At 46.7% G+C, this 17,325-nt stretch overlaps 1 protein-coding gene across 8 annotated transcripts in view; it reads left to right on the top strand.

Moving 5' to 3' along the window:
• Window positions 1–17,325, top strand: part of LOC144485237 (NACHT, LRR and PYD domains-containing protein 3-like) — an 86,199-nt gene that overhangs the window by 26,639 nt on the left and 42,235 nt on the right. For 5 of the 8 annotated variants that reach the window (XM_078203442.1, XM_078203445.1, XM_078203443.1 and 2 more), the window contains 5 exons: window positions 4,226–4,391; window positions 7,954–8,049; window positions 11,628–11,794; window positions 14,528–14,699; window positions 14,786–14,851. In XM_078203442.1, the coding sequence (XP_078059568.1) occupies window positions 7,986–8,049; window positions 11,628–11,794; window positions 14,528–14,699; window positions 14,786–14,851 (469 nt within the window). In that variant the 5' untranslated portion in view covers window positions 4,226–4,391; window positions 7,954–7,985. Of the gene's footprint in view, window positions 1–1,222; window positions 1,354–1,824; window positions 1,894–4,225; window positions 4,392–7,774; window positions 7,832–7,953; window positions 8,050–11,627; window positions 11,795–14,527; window positions 14,700–14,785; window positions 14,852–17,325 lie in introns of those variants that run through there. The other 3 variants (XM_078203446.1, XM_078203449.1, XM_078203450.1) reach the window with 3 other exon arrangements.

The following is a 17,325-nucleotide window of genomic DNA, read 5'->3' as shown; positions in this document are numbered from 1 at the left end:
ACATGGCAGGTTGTTGCACAACCTCCATCATGGACCCCAGGGTGAGGTAGTTAAATGGATACAAAATTGGCTTGATGACAGAAGCCAGTGAATGGTTGTCCAGGGTTGTTTTTCAAACTGGAGGCCTGTAACCAGCGGTGTCCTCTGGGATCAGTGCTGGGTCCACTGTTATTTGTCATTTATATTAATGATTTGGATGAGAATATAGGAGGCATGGTTGGTAAGTTTGCAGATGACACCAAGATTGGTTGCACAGTGGACAGTGAAGAAGGTTATCTCGGGTTGCAATGGGATCTTGATCAATTGGGCCAGTGGGCTGACGAATGGCAGATGGAGTTTAATTTGGACAAATGCGAGGTGATGCATTTTGGTAGATTGATTCAGGGCAGGACTTACTCAGTTAATGGTAGGGTGTTGGGGAGAGTTACAGAACAAAGAGATCTCGGGTACGGGTTCATGGCTCCTTGAAAGTGGAGTCACAGGTAGACAGAGTGGTGAAGAAGGCATTCGGCATGCTTGGTTTCATTGGTCAGAACATTGAATACAGGAGTTGGGACGTCTTGTTGAAGTTGTACAAGACGTTGGTAAGGCCACACTTGGAATACCGTGTACAGTTCTGGTCACCCTATTATAGAAAGGATATTATTAAACTAGAATGAGTACAGAAAAGATTTACTGGGATGCTCCCGGGACTTGATGGATTGAGTTCTAAGGAGGAGTTGGATCGACTGGGACTTGTTTCCTTTGGAGCGTAGGAGGCTGAGGGGTGATCTTATCGAGGTCTACAAAATAATGAGTGCACAGATCAGCTGGACAGTTCATGTCTTTTCCCAAAGGTCGGGGAGTCTAAACCTTAGAGGGCAGAGGTCGAAGGTGAGAGGGGCAATTATTTCTCACAGAGGGTGGTGAGTGTCTGGAACGAGCTGCCAGAGGGAGTAGTAGAGGTGGGAACAATTTTGTCTTTCAAAAAGCATTTAGTTAGATGGGTCTAGAGGGATATGGGCCAAATGTGGGCAATTGGGACGAGTTTAGAGGTTTAAAAACAGGGGCAGCCTGGACAAGTTGGGCTGAAGGGCCTGTTTCCATGCTGTATGTAAATCTGAATGATGACGCAATGAGGTGCCGCCCCCTCAGTGACGTAGCTGGAAGCGGCCGTTAAACGGTTTCCGCGCGCGGCTGGAGGGGGCGTTCTGACGTCACTGCCGACGCACAGCACGTGACCTGGATCTGGCCAATCGGCGAGCGGGACAATCAGCCCGCCGCCGTCTCGAGTGCGGAGTTCAGGCGCCGCGCCGTTTCTCACTGCGTGTGCGGGGCTTTCCCAGCGGCTTCACACCGAATCTTTGAGTCACGGTAAGGAATTAAATAAGAGAAAAAGTCTCCGCTTCAGCGGCGCCGACTCTCGCTGACTGGGATTGTCCCCAGTGGCAGCGAGTCGCTGCTTCATCACAAGCTGCCCGAGTGCGCCCGCGCACTGGCTGTCAATCATTCTGCTGGAGCGGCTTCCTATTGGCTGTGTTCATTTGACGGACAGCAGAACGCACCAATGGGGAATGAGGGTGCGGTGAGGTCCCGCCCACTCAGTGAGAGCGGCTCGCGGTCACGTGGCGCGGCCGTTAACGGTTTCTGCGCGCGGCTGGAGAGGGGGGGTCTGAAGTCACTGCCCGCTCGCAGCACGTGACCGGGAGCTGACCAATCCGCGAGCCGGAAACCAGCCCTTGCCGCCCCGAGTGCGCTTGCGCGAACTTCACTCCGGGAGGGTGCGGCCCGCTTCCGACTGCGCGCAGGCGCACTGCGGTTTGTTCACTGCGTGTCCGGGTATTTCCGGGTTTGAGGAATTAACGGCCCAGAAAAAGTTTCAACTCCAACAACATTCAGCTTGAGGATTAAAATGTCGGTTTCCTGTGTAAATACAGCCCGTCTTTGTATCATATTAACAGAGCGGGGGACGGTCAGTTACATTGTGGGCGGCGCGGTGGCTCAGTGGTTGGTGCTGCGGTCTCACAGCGCCAGGGAGCCGGCTTCAATTCCCGGCCTTGGCTCACTGTCTGTGTGGAGTCTGCACATTCTCCCCGTGTCTGCGGCCCTTTCCTCACACTCTCCAAACATCAGCAGCACAGGGGGCACTGGCCAGGCTCAGTTGCTGCTCAGTGTCAGGGGGGATTAGCAGGGTCAACACGGGGAGAGGGTCTGGGTGGGATTGTGGGCGGTACAGACTGGATGGACCAAATGGCCTCCTCCTGCACTGCAGCAATTGGATGATTCAATGTTTCACAGAAAGATCTGTTATTACAATCCGGGCCTTGTCTGTGTAAACACTGCTGCAGCATCTAAATTACTGCAATCAAGCGCTTGTCTGAGTAAACACAGCACCAGATCTCTCTCCATTATTTCAGTCTGGGCCCTGTATGAGCATTTGCAGCACATGAAACTAAATTGCTTTGTGCGGCTGTAAATCAACAAATGCAAGGAAACTGACAGAGGTTGATTGAATACGAGGATACGTGCACATTCACAGTGCAACACGTGTATTGCCACAGCAGCCCCAAATCCCAAACTCTATAGACAGAGAGAACTGGAACCCACAATGTTTGTGTCTCGTGGAAATCCCCTCCCCTCCCTTTTGCCCTGTCTGGGCTTCTACTGCACAACTTTCACCTCGCTGACTTTGCCGGCCTTGGCTCACTGTCTGTGGGGAGTCTGCACATTCTCCCCGTGTCTGCGGGGATTTCCTCCGACTCTCCAGAGATGAGCAGGATAGGTGCGTTGGCCATGCTAAATTGCTCCTCGGTGTCAGGGGGATTAGCAGGGTAAACACGGGGATAGGGTCTGGGTGGGATTGTGGGCGGTGCAGACTGGATGGACCAAATGGCCTCCAAATTTATCTATCCTTGCCTTAAAATCATTCAATAAGGCAGCCTCAACTGCTTCACCGGGCAGGGAATTCCACAGATTCACAACGCTTTGTGTGAAGAAGTTCCTCCTCAACTCAGTCCTAAATCTGCACCCCTTATTTTCAGGCCATGCCCCCTAGTTCTAGTTTCACCTACCGGTGGAACCAACTTCCCTGCTTCTATCTTATCTATTCCCATAGTCATAGAGGTTTACAGCATGGAAACAGGCCCTTCGGCCCAACTTGTCCATGCCGTCCTTTTTGTTTTAAACTCCTAAGCTAATCCCAATTGCCCGCATTTGGCCCATGTCCCTCTACACCCATTGTTCCCATGTAACTATCTAAATGCTTTTTAAAAGATAAAATTGTACCCGCTTCCACCACGACCTCTGGCAGCTTGTTCCAGACACACTCCACCCTCTGTGAAAAAATTGCCCCTCTGGACACTTTTGTATCTCTCCCCTCTCACCTTCAACCTATGCCCTCTAGTTTTCGACTCCCCTACCCTTGGGAAAAGATATTGACTATCTACCTTGTCTATTCCCCATATTATTTTATAGACCTCTATAAGGTCACCCTTCAGCCTCCTACGCTCCAGAGAAAAAAGTCCCAGTCTATTCAGCTTCTCCTTATAACTCAATCCATCAAGTCCCGGCAGCATCCTTGTAAATCTTTTCTGCACCCTTTCTAGTTTAATCCCGGGGAGGATGGAGTCAGTGAGATCAGACAGTGTGTAACCCGGGGAGGATGGAGTCAGTGAGATCAGACAGTGTGTAACCCGGGGAGGATGGAGTCAGTGAGATCAGACAGTGTGTAACCCGGGGAGGATGGAGTCAGTGAGATCAGACAGTGTGTAACCCGGGGAGGATGGAGTCAGTGAGATCAGACAGTGTGTAACCCGGGGAGGATGGAGTCAGTGAGATCAGACGGTGTGTAACCCGGGGAGGATGGAGTCAGTGAGATCAGACAGCGTGTAACCCGGGGAGGATGGAGTCAGTGAGATCAGACAGCGTGTAACCCGGGGAGGATGGAGTCAGTGAGATCAGACAGTGTGTAACCCGGGGAGGATGGAGTCAGTGAGATCCGACAGTGTGTAACCCGGGGAGGATGGAGTCAGTGAGATCAGACAGTGTGTAACCCGGGGAGGATGGAGTCAGTGAGATCAGATAGTTTGTGAACTTGGTTAATATATCGAATGATAATATTGTAATTGAAACATTTCCAACACTCCTGCTTCCCCTTCAGCATCTTTTGATGTCGGGTATGTGGCTAAATTGTCATTTTGATTCACACTGGCTCTATTTGACTCTCTTTCTCTTTTGGCATATTCAGATCTCCGGGGGAGCGCTGGATTAATTGTGAAAATCCACAGTTGCAATTCAGCAGGGATTGTGTCCTGAAGAACTATAAGAGGTGAACCAGCACAGTATTGTGAGAGCGCCAGCCAGAGAGAACCCTTCACATTCAAACAGCTTCCATATATTTTCTGGAGAGGAAGGTAAGAGGAAGTTCCATTTACTCTGGTCCTGTAGCAAGTACAAAAAGATGATAAGGTGAGGTTGGAAATGCTGAGTGAGATATGGAGTGTGTGAGCACCAAGCACAATTATCCAGTGTAAGGCTGTGTGATGTACCATGGAGTTGGAGCAGTTTGTGTCTCGTGAAACACCGCGCCTGAATTTCACAAGCCCCCGACAGCGTCACGTTTTGGTCCGTAAAACACGCAATATTGGAATTGCAGTTTCATTGTTAAACAGAACTGGTTGACTGTTCTGGGTTAATCTTCCTCTGAACTGAACTGAGGGTGTGTGATGGGAAATTCGCCACTTTGGAGTCAGACTTGGAGGTTCAACAAACAGTTTTATTCAGACAAAGCTTTGGGAGAAGCGCTGGCACTCCGCAGTACAGGCACTCACCTTCTCAACTACACAATGGTAGTTGAGCATCTTTTATACATTGTTAGATAATAGACAGTGTGGACATTAGCCGTTAGCACATCGTTACAAGTTGAGTAGACGGGTACGGACATCGACAGTTAACACATGGTTATACATAGAGTAGATACATATATCTACTCTATGTATAACCGATTAATGAAGGCGTACTAGCCTTCATTAATCGAGGGATTGAGTTTAGGAGTCGGGAGATAATGCTGCAGCTTTATAGGACCCTGGTTAGACCCCACTTGGAGTACTGCGCGCAGTTCTGGTCACCTCATTACAGGAAAGATGTTGAAGCCATTGAAAGGGTGCAGAGGAGATTTACAAGGATGTTGCCTGGATTGGGGGGCATCCCTTATGAGGATAGGTTGAGGGAGCTTGGTCTCTTCTCCCTGGAGAGACGAAGGATGAGAGGTGACCTGATAGAGGTTTACAAGATGTTGAGAGGTCTGGATAGGGTAGACTCTCAGAGGCTATTTCCAAGGGCTGAGATGGTTGCTACGAGAGGACACAGGTTTAAGGTGCTGGGGGGTAGGTACAGAGGAGATGTCAGGGGTAAGTTTTTCACTCAGAGGGTGGTGGGTGAGTGGAATCGGCTGACGTCGGTGGTGGTGGAGGCAAACTCGTTGGGGTCTTTTAAGAGACTTCTGGATGAGTACATGGGATTTAATGGGATTGAGGGCTATAGATAGGCCTAGAGGTAGGGATATGATCGGCGCAACTTGTGGGCCGAAGGGCCTGTTTGTGCTGTGGCTTTCTATGTTCTATATGCAGTTATGTCTTCTATCAATGGCTGATCTTGTTATATACATTTATACATTTATGTCCCTCATCAGTGGCTGATCTCGTCATCAAACTCATTGTTCTGGGTCTGCTTTTATCTCGAGTTTAAGGTGCCTCAAGGTCTGACCTGTTTCCTGCAGTAATTTAAACACTAAAGGTTTTAACTCTTTATGTAATGTCTGTGCCCAAAGTCAGTGCCTCTTAATGTCTTTTTCCAGAGTCCATTTTGTGTGCCGGGTAACCATTTTGTCTCCTTTACTTTGATTGCTCTCCAACAGGGTGTGTGATGGTGGTTTTGTTATTTCCGTTTTCAGTTATTTTTGCTGAGCGATTTCCTGTGTTGCCAGGGTAACGATCTGACTGATCTCAGTACCAGAGACAGAGGTGTGGACACCAACCGGTGGAGAGAAAGCAGCTGGGTGGGGGGCCAGGCGAGGGGATCAGTCCGTGTGAGGCAGATTCTGGAGATAGACAGAGGCGATGAGATATGTTAATCAGAAAGGAGAGAGAGTTGTGGCGCACCACCATTGGTCTTCTGGATATCTTTTGCATTGCAGCCATTTCGAGGCACTGATAAATTTCTGGGGTCCTCTTGAAAGTCAGTGTGGCTTCACCCAATAACTGATGCTGGCTCGGTGTGGGCGAGGCCGGGTCATTGGGGTGGATGAGGAATAAATCCGGATCTGTTCAGATGACCAGATGTGTATTACAGAGCCTCGCTAGAAGGATATTGTAAATTTAGTGTTAAATTGAAGAGACCCATAAGGGGGAATGAATTTGTGCTTTGGGATATTGTTTTCACAAAGTCAGACACACTGGAAATCTGAGTTGTTGCATGAGATTAAGAGTGAAACGGGTAACTGCATTTTACATTGCTGGTTTTAAACCTTGGTTGTAAATTATTGCTGTTGATTAACTTCCAATTCTAATTTGAAGAAATTAAATGTCTGAATCACTTTTCCATTTCCATATTGGAGAAAGGAGGGGACATCAGCTGAGTTTGATTAGGGATGATGTGGAGATGCCGGCGTTGGACTGGGGTAAACACAGTAAGAAGTTTAACAACACCAGGTTAAAGTCCAACAGGTTTACTTGGTAGCAAAAGCCACACAAGCTTTAACCTGGTGTTGGACTTTAACCTGGTGTTGTTAAACTTCTTACTTTGATTAGGGATACAGGTATAGGGACACAGACACTGACACACCCACACGAGTGGAGAATATGGAGCACCTTTAACGTGGCAAAACATCCCAAAACACTCCAACAAGAGAAAAATTCAGTGGGAAAACAAATACATAAAACATTCGAAGGGGTCGCTGGGCAGGTGACTAATTTTTGTCAGATTGTTAATCATTTTAAGGTGAATCTGAGAAGGGGGAAAAGTAAAGCAGCCGAGAGGCTTCGGGAGGGAATTCTGGAGTTCAGGACTTGGCCTGGATTGTGGACAAATTATCCTCAAGATACACAACTTGTCAGATTGGGCACGGTAGAGATGTTGCTGGCTTCTGGGGCTGCTGTAGGCTGCATGAATAGGAAGAGAGGGGCCATGGAGAGATTGAAAAGCTAGTTTGAGCATTTTAAAATTGAGCTGTTGTCAGGCTGAGAGACAGTGAGAGTTGGTGAACACAGGTGAATGAACTGGGACGTGGTGTGAGTTAGTCAGGATTCAGGAAGCAGAGTTTCAGAGCAGTGAGAATGTCGAGCTGGATATCAGCAGTTTGCATGTTGAACCTGCTGCCAGGTTACCGAGGGGCAGCATGTTGATGAGGAATAGAAGAGGGCCAATGATGGAGATAATGATGTGGGAGTGGCAAGAGAAAGCAATGTCACTGATTCTCTGGATGGAAAGTAACATAAGAATTGAACCAGGGGCCTTTGATGCATTTCCACTCAGCTGCACGACAAGAGGCAGGAGTTGGAGAAAGATAACATGGTCAAGGATGCTAAAGGCTGCAGTCGGGTGAATGAAGATACTGCATTGACTTTTGTCAGAGTCGGATAGGATAGTATTTGTGATTTCAACAGCAGCGGCAGGGTGCAAACTTGGCTGCAAGGTGCCCCTGCAAAAATGTCATGGATTTGGGAGGTAACAACATTTTCAATAACTTTGGAGAGAAAAGTGGAAACGGGGCAGAGGATTGAAAGGGAAAAGGATTTTTCAACGGACGTGATGATGGCAACTGGTACTTTGTGAAACAACTGTTACTAATATCACGGTAACATATATGAGACTGTAATATTCTGAAATATATCTTGCGTATTAGTAAAGATCTCAACGCCCTGCTTCTGATTTTAATATTTACACCTGATCCTGACATTGATGTTATCCTCATTACAGAGTCTCAGAATCAGGCACGGCCTGTCAATATCATGGCTGAAGGTTCAAACAGGGAAGAATATCCAACAGCTTCATCAAAAATGAGAATGGACACAGGTAGGATCACAAAAATACAAATATAATTTCTATCCTGTCTGCAGCTCAAACAGGGACTGAGTGGAAAGTGGGAGAGAGTGGCCATCTAGAGCAGGTTTATCCAAGGTTCGGCCCAAGGGGGCTGCGTGTGACTCACAAAGCTCCTCTACGTGGTTCCAGAGAAAGTTTCCAAATTGTTGTTAAGAAGCTGAGTTTCAATTCAGGATTCTGCTTGGAGCTGATTCTCCAATCAGAGGTAATTTCTCTCTCCCATTGCTGCTGATTTGTCCACTATTGACTGTGATTGGGAGAAACAAACCACGATTGGTGGCACAGTGAACAGCGTGCTGAAGGCTTGTGTGAGAAAGAAGCAAAGGCATCTCTGGGTGGGGCAAACTGCAGTGGGACTGGATCTCCCCAACATTCGCTGCGAATAGACTGACCAGTGAGTGGGAGTGAGGCATTGATTGGTGGGGTGGGGAAGGTGGGAGTGAGGCACTGAGTGGAGGGGTGTGGGGGAGTGAGAGACTGAGGGGGTGTGTAGGGGGTGTGAGTGCACTCTGTGCACTGTTTCAGAGCACATTTCCACTCCGTCTGACAAAGGAGCAGCGCTCCGAAAGCTTATGGTATTTGCTACCAAACATACCTGTTGGACTTTAACCTGGTGTTGTGAGACTTCTTCCTTTGGGCAAGCCAGTTTTGGATCCACAGGGCAGCAGCCCCTTGGATCCCGTACCCTCTCTCTTTTTCTAGAAGGCTTGCATGGGGGACCTTATCGAACGCCTTGCTAAAATCCATATAAACCACATCTACCACTTTCCCTTCGTCAATGTGTTTAGTCACATTTTTGAAGAACTCCACCAGGCTCGGAAGGAATGATCTGCCTTTGACAAAGCCATGCTGAGTATTCTTGAGCATACTAAACCTCTCTAAATGCTCATAAGTCTTGTCCCTCAGGATCTTCTCCATCAGCTTACCAACCACTGAGGTTAGACTCACCGGTCGGTAATTTCCTGGGCTATCTCTCGTCCCCTTCTTGAAAATAGGAACCACATCCGCAATACTCAAATCCTCCGGCACCTCTCCCGTCTCCATCGACAATGCAAAGATCATTGCCAGAGGCTCTGCAATCTCTTCCCTCGCCTCCCACAGTAACCTGGGGTACATCCCATCCGGACCCGGCGACTTATCTATCTTGATGCCATTCAAAGATTCCAGCACAACCTCTTTGTTAAAGTCCACATACTCAATCATTTCAGTCCACCGCACGCCCGCAGTACATCCACCCAGGTCCTTCTCCTCTGTGAAAACCGAGGCAAAATACTCATTCAGCACCTCTGCCATTTCTACTGGTTCCGTACAGACTTTCCCGCCTTCACCTTTTATCGGCCCTATTCCTTCACGTCTCATCGTTTTACTCTTCACATATTTATAGAACGCCTTAGGGTTTTCCTTAATCCTACCTGCCAAGGCCTTCTCGTGACCCCTTCTGGCTCTCCTAATTTCCTTCTTTAGTCCCTTCCTACAAGCCGTATACTCATCAAGATCTGGAGATTGTTTTTGACCAGGGTAATCAAACATCCAGATTTTCTGCACTGTCCTATTTTTGAGTCCTGTATCTCTGGGTTGTCTCCTGCCAGGATGCTCTTTGTCCTGTAATTTTGTGTTTCCAATTCTGCACATGCGCTGTGTGTATTCGCACAGGCACAGCCTTTCTGGCTCTGACCCATCAAGAAGCAACCTGCCCCAGCAATTACAGGTTTGGTAGCCGCTCCCCTGCCCATTCCAATGCCAGAGGTATTTCCTTACCTCAGGGTTGGTCACCGTGACTTTGACTTGAAACTGAACTGGATTAGCCATGTAAATATAGGAGCAGTAAGAAGTTTAACAACACCAGGTTAAAGTCCAACAGGTTTATTTGGTAGCAAAAGCCACACAAGCTTTCGAGGCTCTGAGCCCCTTCTTCAGGTGAGTGGGAATTCTGTTCACAAACAGAACTTATAAGACACAGACTCAATTTACATGAATAATGGTTGGAATGCGAATACTTACAACTAATCCAGTCTGCAAGAAAGGATGTCCCGAGGCATGGTACATTGGGGAAACTATGCAGACGCTGCGACAACGGATGAATGAACACCGCTCGACAATCACCAGGCAAGACTGTTCTCTTCCTGTTGGGGAGCACTTCAGCGGTCACGGGCATTCGGCCTCTGATATTCGGGTAAGCGTTCTCCAAGGCGGCCTTCGCGACACACGACAGCGCAGAGTCGCGGAGCAGAAACTGATAGCCAGGTTCCGCACACACAAGGACGGCCTCAACCGGGATATTGGGTTTATGTCACACTATTTCACATAAATATTTCTGCTTTTTTCCTCCTGAGTCTTTATCATGCGATCCTAGAATCAGAATTTATGTCACACTATTTGTAACTCCCACAGTTGCGTGGACCTGCAGAGTTTCACTGGCTGTCTTGTCTGGAGACAATACACATCTTTTTAGCCTGTCTTGATGCTCTCTCCACTCCCATTGTTTTGTTTCTTAAAGACTGGATTAGTTGTAAGTATTCGCATTCCAACCATTATTCATGTAAATTGAGTCTGTGTCTTATAAGTTCTGTTTGTGAACAGAATTCCCACTCACCTGAAGAAGGGGCTCAGAGCCTCGAAAGCTTGTGTGGCTTTTGCTACCAAATAAACCTGTTGGACTTTAACCTGGTGTTGTTAAACTTCTTACTGTGTTTACCCCAGTCCAACGCCGGCATCTCCACATCATGACAATATAGGAGCAGTCAGATGTGGAGCATTCTTTGGAGAGTAAGTCATCTCCTGTCTCACCAAAGTCTACAATGTACAAGGCACAACTGGAAAATTTGCAATTTGTTTACTGTGGCTCCATGAACACTCGAAGCTCAACATCACCAGGATAAAGTGACTCAATTGATTGACACCACCCATCCATCACCTCATTCTCTTTGCCACCGATGCAAGTGATAGCAATATGCATCATTTACAGGGTGCATTTCATCCCCTCGCCAAGGCTCCTTCAACAACACTTTCCAAGCCCGAGACCTCTGCCACCCTAGAAGAACAAGGGCAGCAGATATATTGGGATACCATCATCTGGAAGTTGCCCTTTAATCCACACACCATTCTTACTTGGAACAATATTGCTGCTGCTTCACTTTTCCTGTATAGAAGTCTTGATATTCCCTTCCCAGCAGTACTGTGTATATAGACAGCATGTAAATTGCAGCAGTTCAAGACGGTGTCTCACCAGCTTTCCAAAAACAATTAAGGATACACAACAATTTCGAGCCTTGCCTGGAACCCTCACACCCAGTGAGCAATTTAAAAAATGTTGATTTTATATTTGAAATTGATGGACTCTTGTTAACCAAGGGTGGGTATGGATTTGGGGCAAAGATGATTGTTGTCAGGTCAAATATGCTTTCACTGAATGTTTCTGTGTTCCCAGAAGATGTTTGATAATGTGGCTCACAGGAGGCTTTAGTTGCTCTCTGTAAAGGGAAGTGTAACAACATGAATAGGAATTCATTGACAGAAATGTGTTTATTTTTCTCCATTTGTGTTTACAGATCCAAACTCCACAATTCCTCAGTTCCTGACAAAGTGTGATGATTACCAACTGTTCAAATTGACAAAATTCTACCGGGACAGACTAGAACAGGCGATGGAAGGAGGAGTGGATGGAGTCAGCTTAACGTTAACATACGAGAGGATTTTCACTGGACAAGAGCATGGGGTAAGAGGGAGGGACCCAGGATAGAACAAAAAACAGTACAGCACAGGAATAGACCCTTCGGCCCTCCAAGCCTGCGCAGACCATGATGCCTGCCTAAACTAAAACCATATGCACTTACAGAGTCCGTATCCTTCCATTCCCATCCTGTTCATGTTTTCATCCAGATGCCCTTTAAATGCCGCTTTCGTACCTGCTTCCATCACCGCCCCACCCCCTGGGCAGCACATACCAGACATTCACCACCCTCTGCGTTTAAAAAAAAACTTCCCTCGCACATCTCCTCTGAACATTTCCCCACACACCTTAAAACTATGTCCCCTAGTACTTGACTTTTCCACCTGAGGAAAGAGCATCTGACTATGCACTCTGTCCATGCCACTCATAATCTTGTAAACTTCGATCAGGTCGCTTCTCAACCTCTGTCGTTCCAATGAGAGCAAACCGGGTTCAGAGCTAATACCCTCCAGACCAGGCAACATCCTGGTAAACCTCTTCTCTACCCTCTCCAAAACATCCTTCTGGTAGTGTGGTGATCAGAATTGTACACAATATTCTAAATGAGGCCTAACTAAGGTTCTGTACAGCTGCAGCATGACCTGTCAATTTCTAAACTCAATGCTCTGACTGATGAAGACAAGCATGCCGTTTGCCTTCTTGACTACGTTGCCACTTTCAGTGATTGGTGGACATGAACGCCCAGATCTCTCTCCCTCTCAATACTCCTAAGGATTCTACCATTTGCTATATAATTCCTACCTGCTGGATCTTCCAAAATGAATTACCTCACATTTGTCCGGAATAAACTCCATCTGCCATTTCTCCACCCAAGTCTCCAAACGGTCTAGATTCATAGAATGAGTTACAGAATCCCTACAATACAGGAGGAGGCTATTCGGCCTATCGAGTCTGTACCGACCACAATGCCACCCAGGCACTATTCCCGTAACCCTATACGTTTACTTTGCTAATCCCCCTGACACGAGGGTCAATTTTAACATGGCCAATCAACCTAACCCGCACATCTTTGGACTGTGGGAGGAAACCGGAGCACCCGATGGAAACCCACGCAGATCTAAGGAGGAAGTGAAAACTGCATCCAGACAGTGACCCAGGCCGTAATCATAGAATCATAGAGACGCTACAGTGCAGAAAGAGGCCATCTGGCCCATCGAGTCTGCACCGACCACAATCCCATCCAGGCCCTACCCCCATATCCCGACATATTATCCCGCTAATCCCCCTAACGTACGCACCTCAGGACACGAAGGACAATTTTAGCATGGCCAATCAACCTAACTCGCACATATTTGGACTGTGGGAGGAAACCAGAGCACCCGGAGGAAACCCATGCAGACACGAGGAGAATGTGCAAACTCCACACAGACAGTGACCCAACCCGGGAATCGAACCCAGGTCCCTGCAGCAGTGAAGCAGCAGTGCTAACCACTGTGCTACCGTGCCACCCGGGAATCGAACCCGGGTCCCTGCAGCAGTGAAGCAGCAGTGCTAACCACTGTGCTACCGTGCCACCCGGGAATCGAACCTGGGTCCCTGCAGCAGTGAAGCAGCAGTGCTAACCACTGTGCTACCGTGCCACCCGGGAATCGAACCCAGGTCCCAGCAGCAGTGCTAACCACTGTGCTACCGTGCCACCCGGGAATCGAACCTGGGTCCCTGGCGCTGTGAGGCAGCAGCAATATTCTATATTCAATGAGTTAATGAATTTGAAACTTTCCTTTGTAAACTCCAGTCTGAAATTCTCCATTGCTCTGACTCTGCACAGCCACTTCTTCAACGTGTTTATCTCTCAACTATCTAACTCATCAATCCTCCCTACTGAGCTTTTATGACAGAAATAATTTGACAAATAACATTCTGTTTCTGACACTTGAGTGAATGAGTAGAAATGATTAAATGATTAGATTTTTCAGCATTATTATTGCTTCATTCTCCTGACGTAAATCAGCAGTCAGTGTTTGGATTAGTCAAATGTTAATTCATCAGCCAATTTTCATTTCAGGTTTTCCATTCTTCTATTTAACTAACGTAACAATCAGAATCATCCTGCCCTTGCCACCTGAGTTCTGACTCGCCACTGTTTTATTTACATACCGAGAGCAGGAGTCGGCTGTTCCGCTCCGCTGTTTAACAACATTGTGGCCGATTTGATAGTGAGCTCAAATCTGCATCTTGCCGATCCCTTATAAACTATCACCCCGCCTTGCTTACCAAGAGTCCTTTTAACTCCATCTTAGAATTGGTCCATGGCCTTTTCAGAAAGAGAGTTCCAAAGACGTATGACCTTTTCCTGGGGGAAAAAATGCCTCATCACCTCAGGATTTCCGAGTAAATCACAGTGACGCAGCAGGAATTGAGAGAATAAAATGGATCATATTGTCAATCAATAACCAACCAGATGTCATGTTGGACTCTGAAGGACAGACAACTAATTATATTAAAATACTGCAGATTCTCAGTGATTCCTCACTCTCCTGGAAATATATTTTTGATTCTACTTTAGTTTATTCTAATTTCTTTATCGTTAATGGCTGGAATGAGATGTGAAGTGAATTTTCAGTCCATGTTTATTATGGATCAGGACCCGGCCCAGTGACGGATTTCTGAGCTGAAAGCAACTGGGAAATCCCATCACTGAGCAGATCCTTTCCTTCTCATTCTCAGTGTTTATCTTTCACTCTGCGTCTCATTATTCTTCATCACTATTCTTCATAGAAAGTCACTGAGCTCGTGGATAAGGGAAACCGGGCGGACAGTTCCAAACTTCTGCTCAATCTGGTGATGGAAAAAGGATCTCGGGCTCGAAGGGTGATGTGGGAATCCTTTGTGAGAATGCGTCACGGAGTCCCAAAACTGGATAAAATACTGAAAGAAATACAGGAGCTTGGTACGGTAAAATCACACAGCGATTTTAATTTCCCATTTAAACACTGCCGGTGTTACTGATTTGATTTCATGAATTTATTTAAACAGGTTCTGATGCATTCGATGACATGAACATTACACAAGGTTTATCCGAATTGCCCAGTCACCTGAAAGGTAAGGGATGAAATGGAGAATGTAAACCATTTCACTTCTGAGAATCAGAATGATTAATTACAGCCTTTGTTTAAGAGGTTGTCAAAAACCTGAGAATCAGAAAGTCAAAGGCTGGGGTAACAGGGTTGAACATGATTGGGGTTTTGTCATTGATCCTCAACTATGCAGAGATTCAAATTGCAATTCATAGAATTTTTCTTGCATTCTGTTAATACGTTGCCATGGCATCTTTTCACTTAATCAGCTGCTGATTTCTATTATTTCTGATGTCTTATACACTTTACAGAATCTTGCTACACTATGAATCTTATACAAACCTTATGTATGAATGGTCTTGGATGGCAATAAAGAGTAGAGCCTTGAGCCAGAAGTTAAGGCTTGTCTACACTGGGGCAGCACGGTGGAAAAGTGGTTAGCACTGCTGCCTCAGAGTGCCAGTGACCTGGGTTCAATCCCGGCCTCGGGTGGATGTCTGTGTGGAGTTTACACGTTCTCCCCGTGTCTGTGTGGAACACCTCTGGGTGCTCCGGTTTTCTCTCTCAGTCCGAAGATGCACAGGTTAGGTGGATTGGCCATAGTAAATGTGTGGGGTTACGGGGATAGGGAGGGATACGGAGGCATTGGTAAGATGCTGAATTGAAGAGTTGGTGCAGACTTGAATGGGCTCCGTCTGCACTGATGGGATTCTATGGATCTATGGAAATCATTCTAAACAAACACAAACTAAAATACTGAGCAGGAAAATCCCAGAAGGTCCATCAAACAAAGATAACAAGGGTTCAAGCATCATGGCGAAAGACATCTTCCACTGGTGCCTCCCAGTCCAAATCCTGCCACTAACAATGACCACACAATCTTCTTGTAGCAGCAAAAATAGAAATGCCCAGAGTTGATATGGAAAAATGCTGTGTTTAATATTCCCCTCTAATCCCTCAGCTGATTGTTTCCAATCGTGCAGATCACGTTGAACCATTGTTCCTCATATGCACTTCTCTTCCACATGATGCAGTCTCTGTGCCAGACAGGATTCGTCTGGCTCCCTCTTTAGAGTCAGCACAGCTACTCGAAACATCTTACAGAGGCTCATAGTTCTCTGGAGATAACGAAACGCTGAACATCCACTCTATTCCTGCATTTACATCGTTCAAACATGTGTTATCAGGTCTCACACAATTTGATGACTGGAATCATCGATCAGAAGTGATTCTACAGTCATTCCGATATTGATTAGACCTCTTTCAATTAGAGTTTGTATCTGTACTTCTTCAAAGTAAATAAACCATGTAGCTGAGCTTCGCAAAGTTGTTAACCATTTTTGTAGCTTTCGTCTGTGACTTTTCCACTCTATGTTGAGTGTGAGGTGATTCACTTTGGAAGGAGTAACAGGATTACAGAGTACTGGGCTCATGGTAAGATACTTGGTAGTGTGGATGAGCAGAGAGATGTGCACACTCTCCAGGTGTGATGTGAGCAGGAAAGTGTGCAGGCAAAATCATGTCATAGAAACATAGAAAGTAGGAGCAGGGGTAGACCATTCGGCCCTGCGAACCTGCTTTACCGTTCATTATGATCATGGTTGAACATTCAACTCATTAGCCTGATCCCATCTTCCCTGCAAATTGTTTGATCCCTTTAGCTCCTGGAGGTATAGATAAGTCTTTCTTGAAAACATACAATGTTTCAGCTTCAAGGTTTTTTGTAGTAGTCAATTTCATAGACTCATGACTCTTTGCATTTCTCTGCATTTCAGTCCGAAATAGTCCACCCTGTATCCTCAGACTGTGATCCTCATTCTGGAAATCCCCGCCATCGGGTACATACTACCTACGTCTATCCTGTCTAGTCCTATTAGAATTTAGGTTGCTACGAAATCCCTCCCTTATTCTTCCGAACTCCAGTGAATATAATCCTAACTGACTCAATCTTTCCTCATACCAGGAATCAACCTGGTATACCTTCTCTGCACCCCGGCGGGGGCGGTGCCAGGTCGGCGGGGGCAGGGCCGGGTCAGCGGGGGTGGGGAACTCCCAGGAATCAGCCTGGTATACCTTCTCTGCACCCCCTTTATAGCAAGAACAACCTTCCTCAGATAAGGAGTCCAAAACTGCATGTAATATCCAGGTGTAATCTCACCGAGTCCCTGTAGTTGCAACAAGACATCACTGCTCCTGTGCTCGAATCCTCTTGGTATGAAGCCCAACACACCACTTGCCTTTTTACTGCCTTCTGCACCAGCATGTTTACCTTCAGTGACTGGTGTGCGATGACACCCGGGTCTCGCTGCACATCTCCCTTAATCTATAGCCATTCAGATAGTAATCTGCCTTCCAGTTTTTGCTACCAAAGTGGCTAAGTTCACATTTGTCCACATGATACCACACCTACCTTGCATTTCCCCACTTAATCAGCTTCTCCATATGACATGGAAGCATCTCTGCATCCTTCACACAGCTCACCCACCTGCCCAGTTTTGT

The sequence above is a fragment of the Mustelus asterias genome, unplaced genomic scaffold (assembly GCF_964213995.1).
Source record: "Mustelus asterias unplaced genomic scaffold, sMusAst1.hap1.1 HAP1_SCAFFOLD_176, whole genome shotgun sequence".
Classification (NCBI taxonomy): Eukaryota; Metazoa; Chordata; class Chondrichthyes; order Carcharhiniformes; family Triakidae; genus Mustelus; species Mustelus asterias.
Note: the sequence above shows the minus strand (reverse complement) of the source record. Positions and strands in the feature narration are given on the sequence as shown.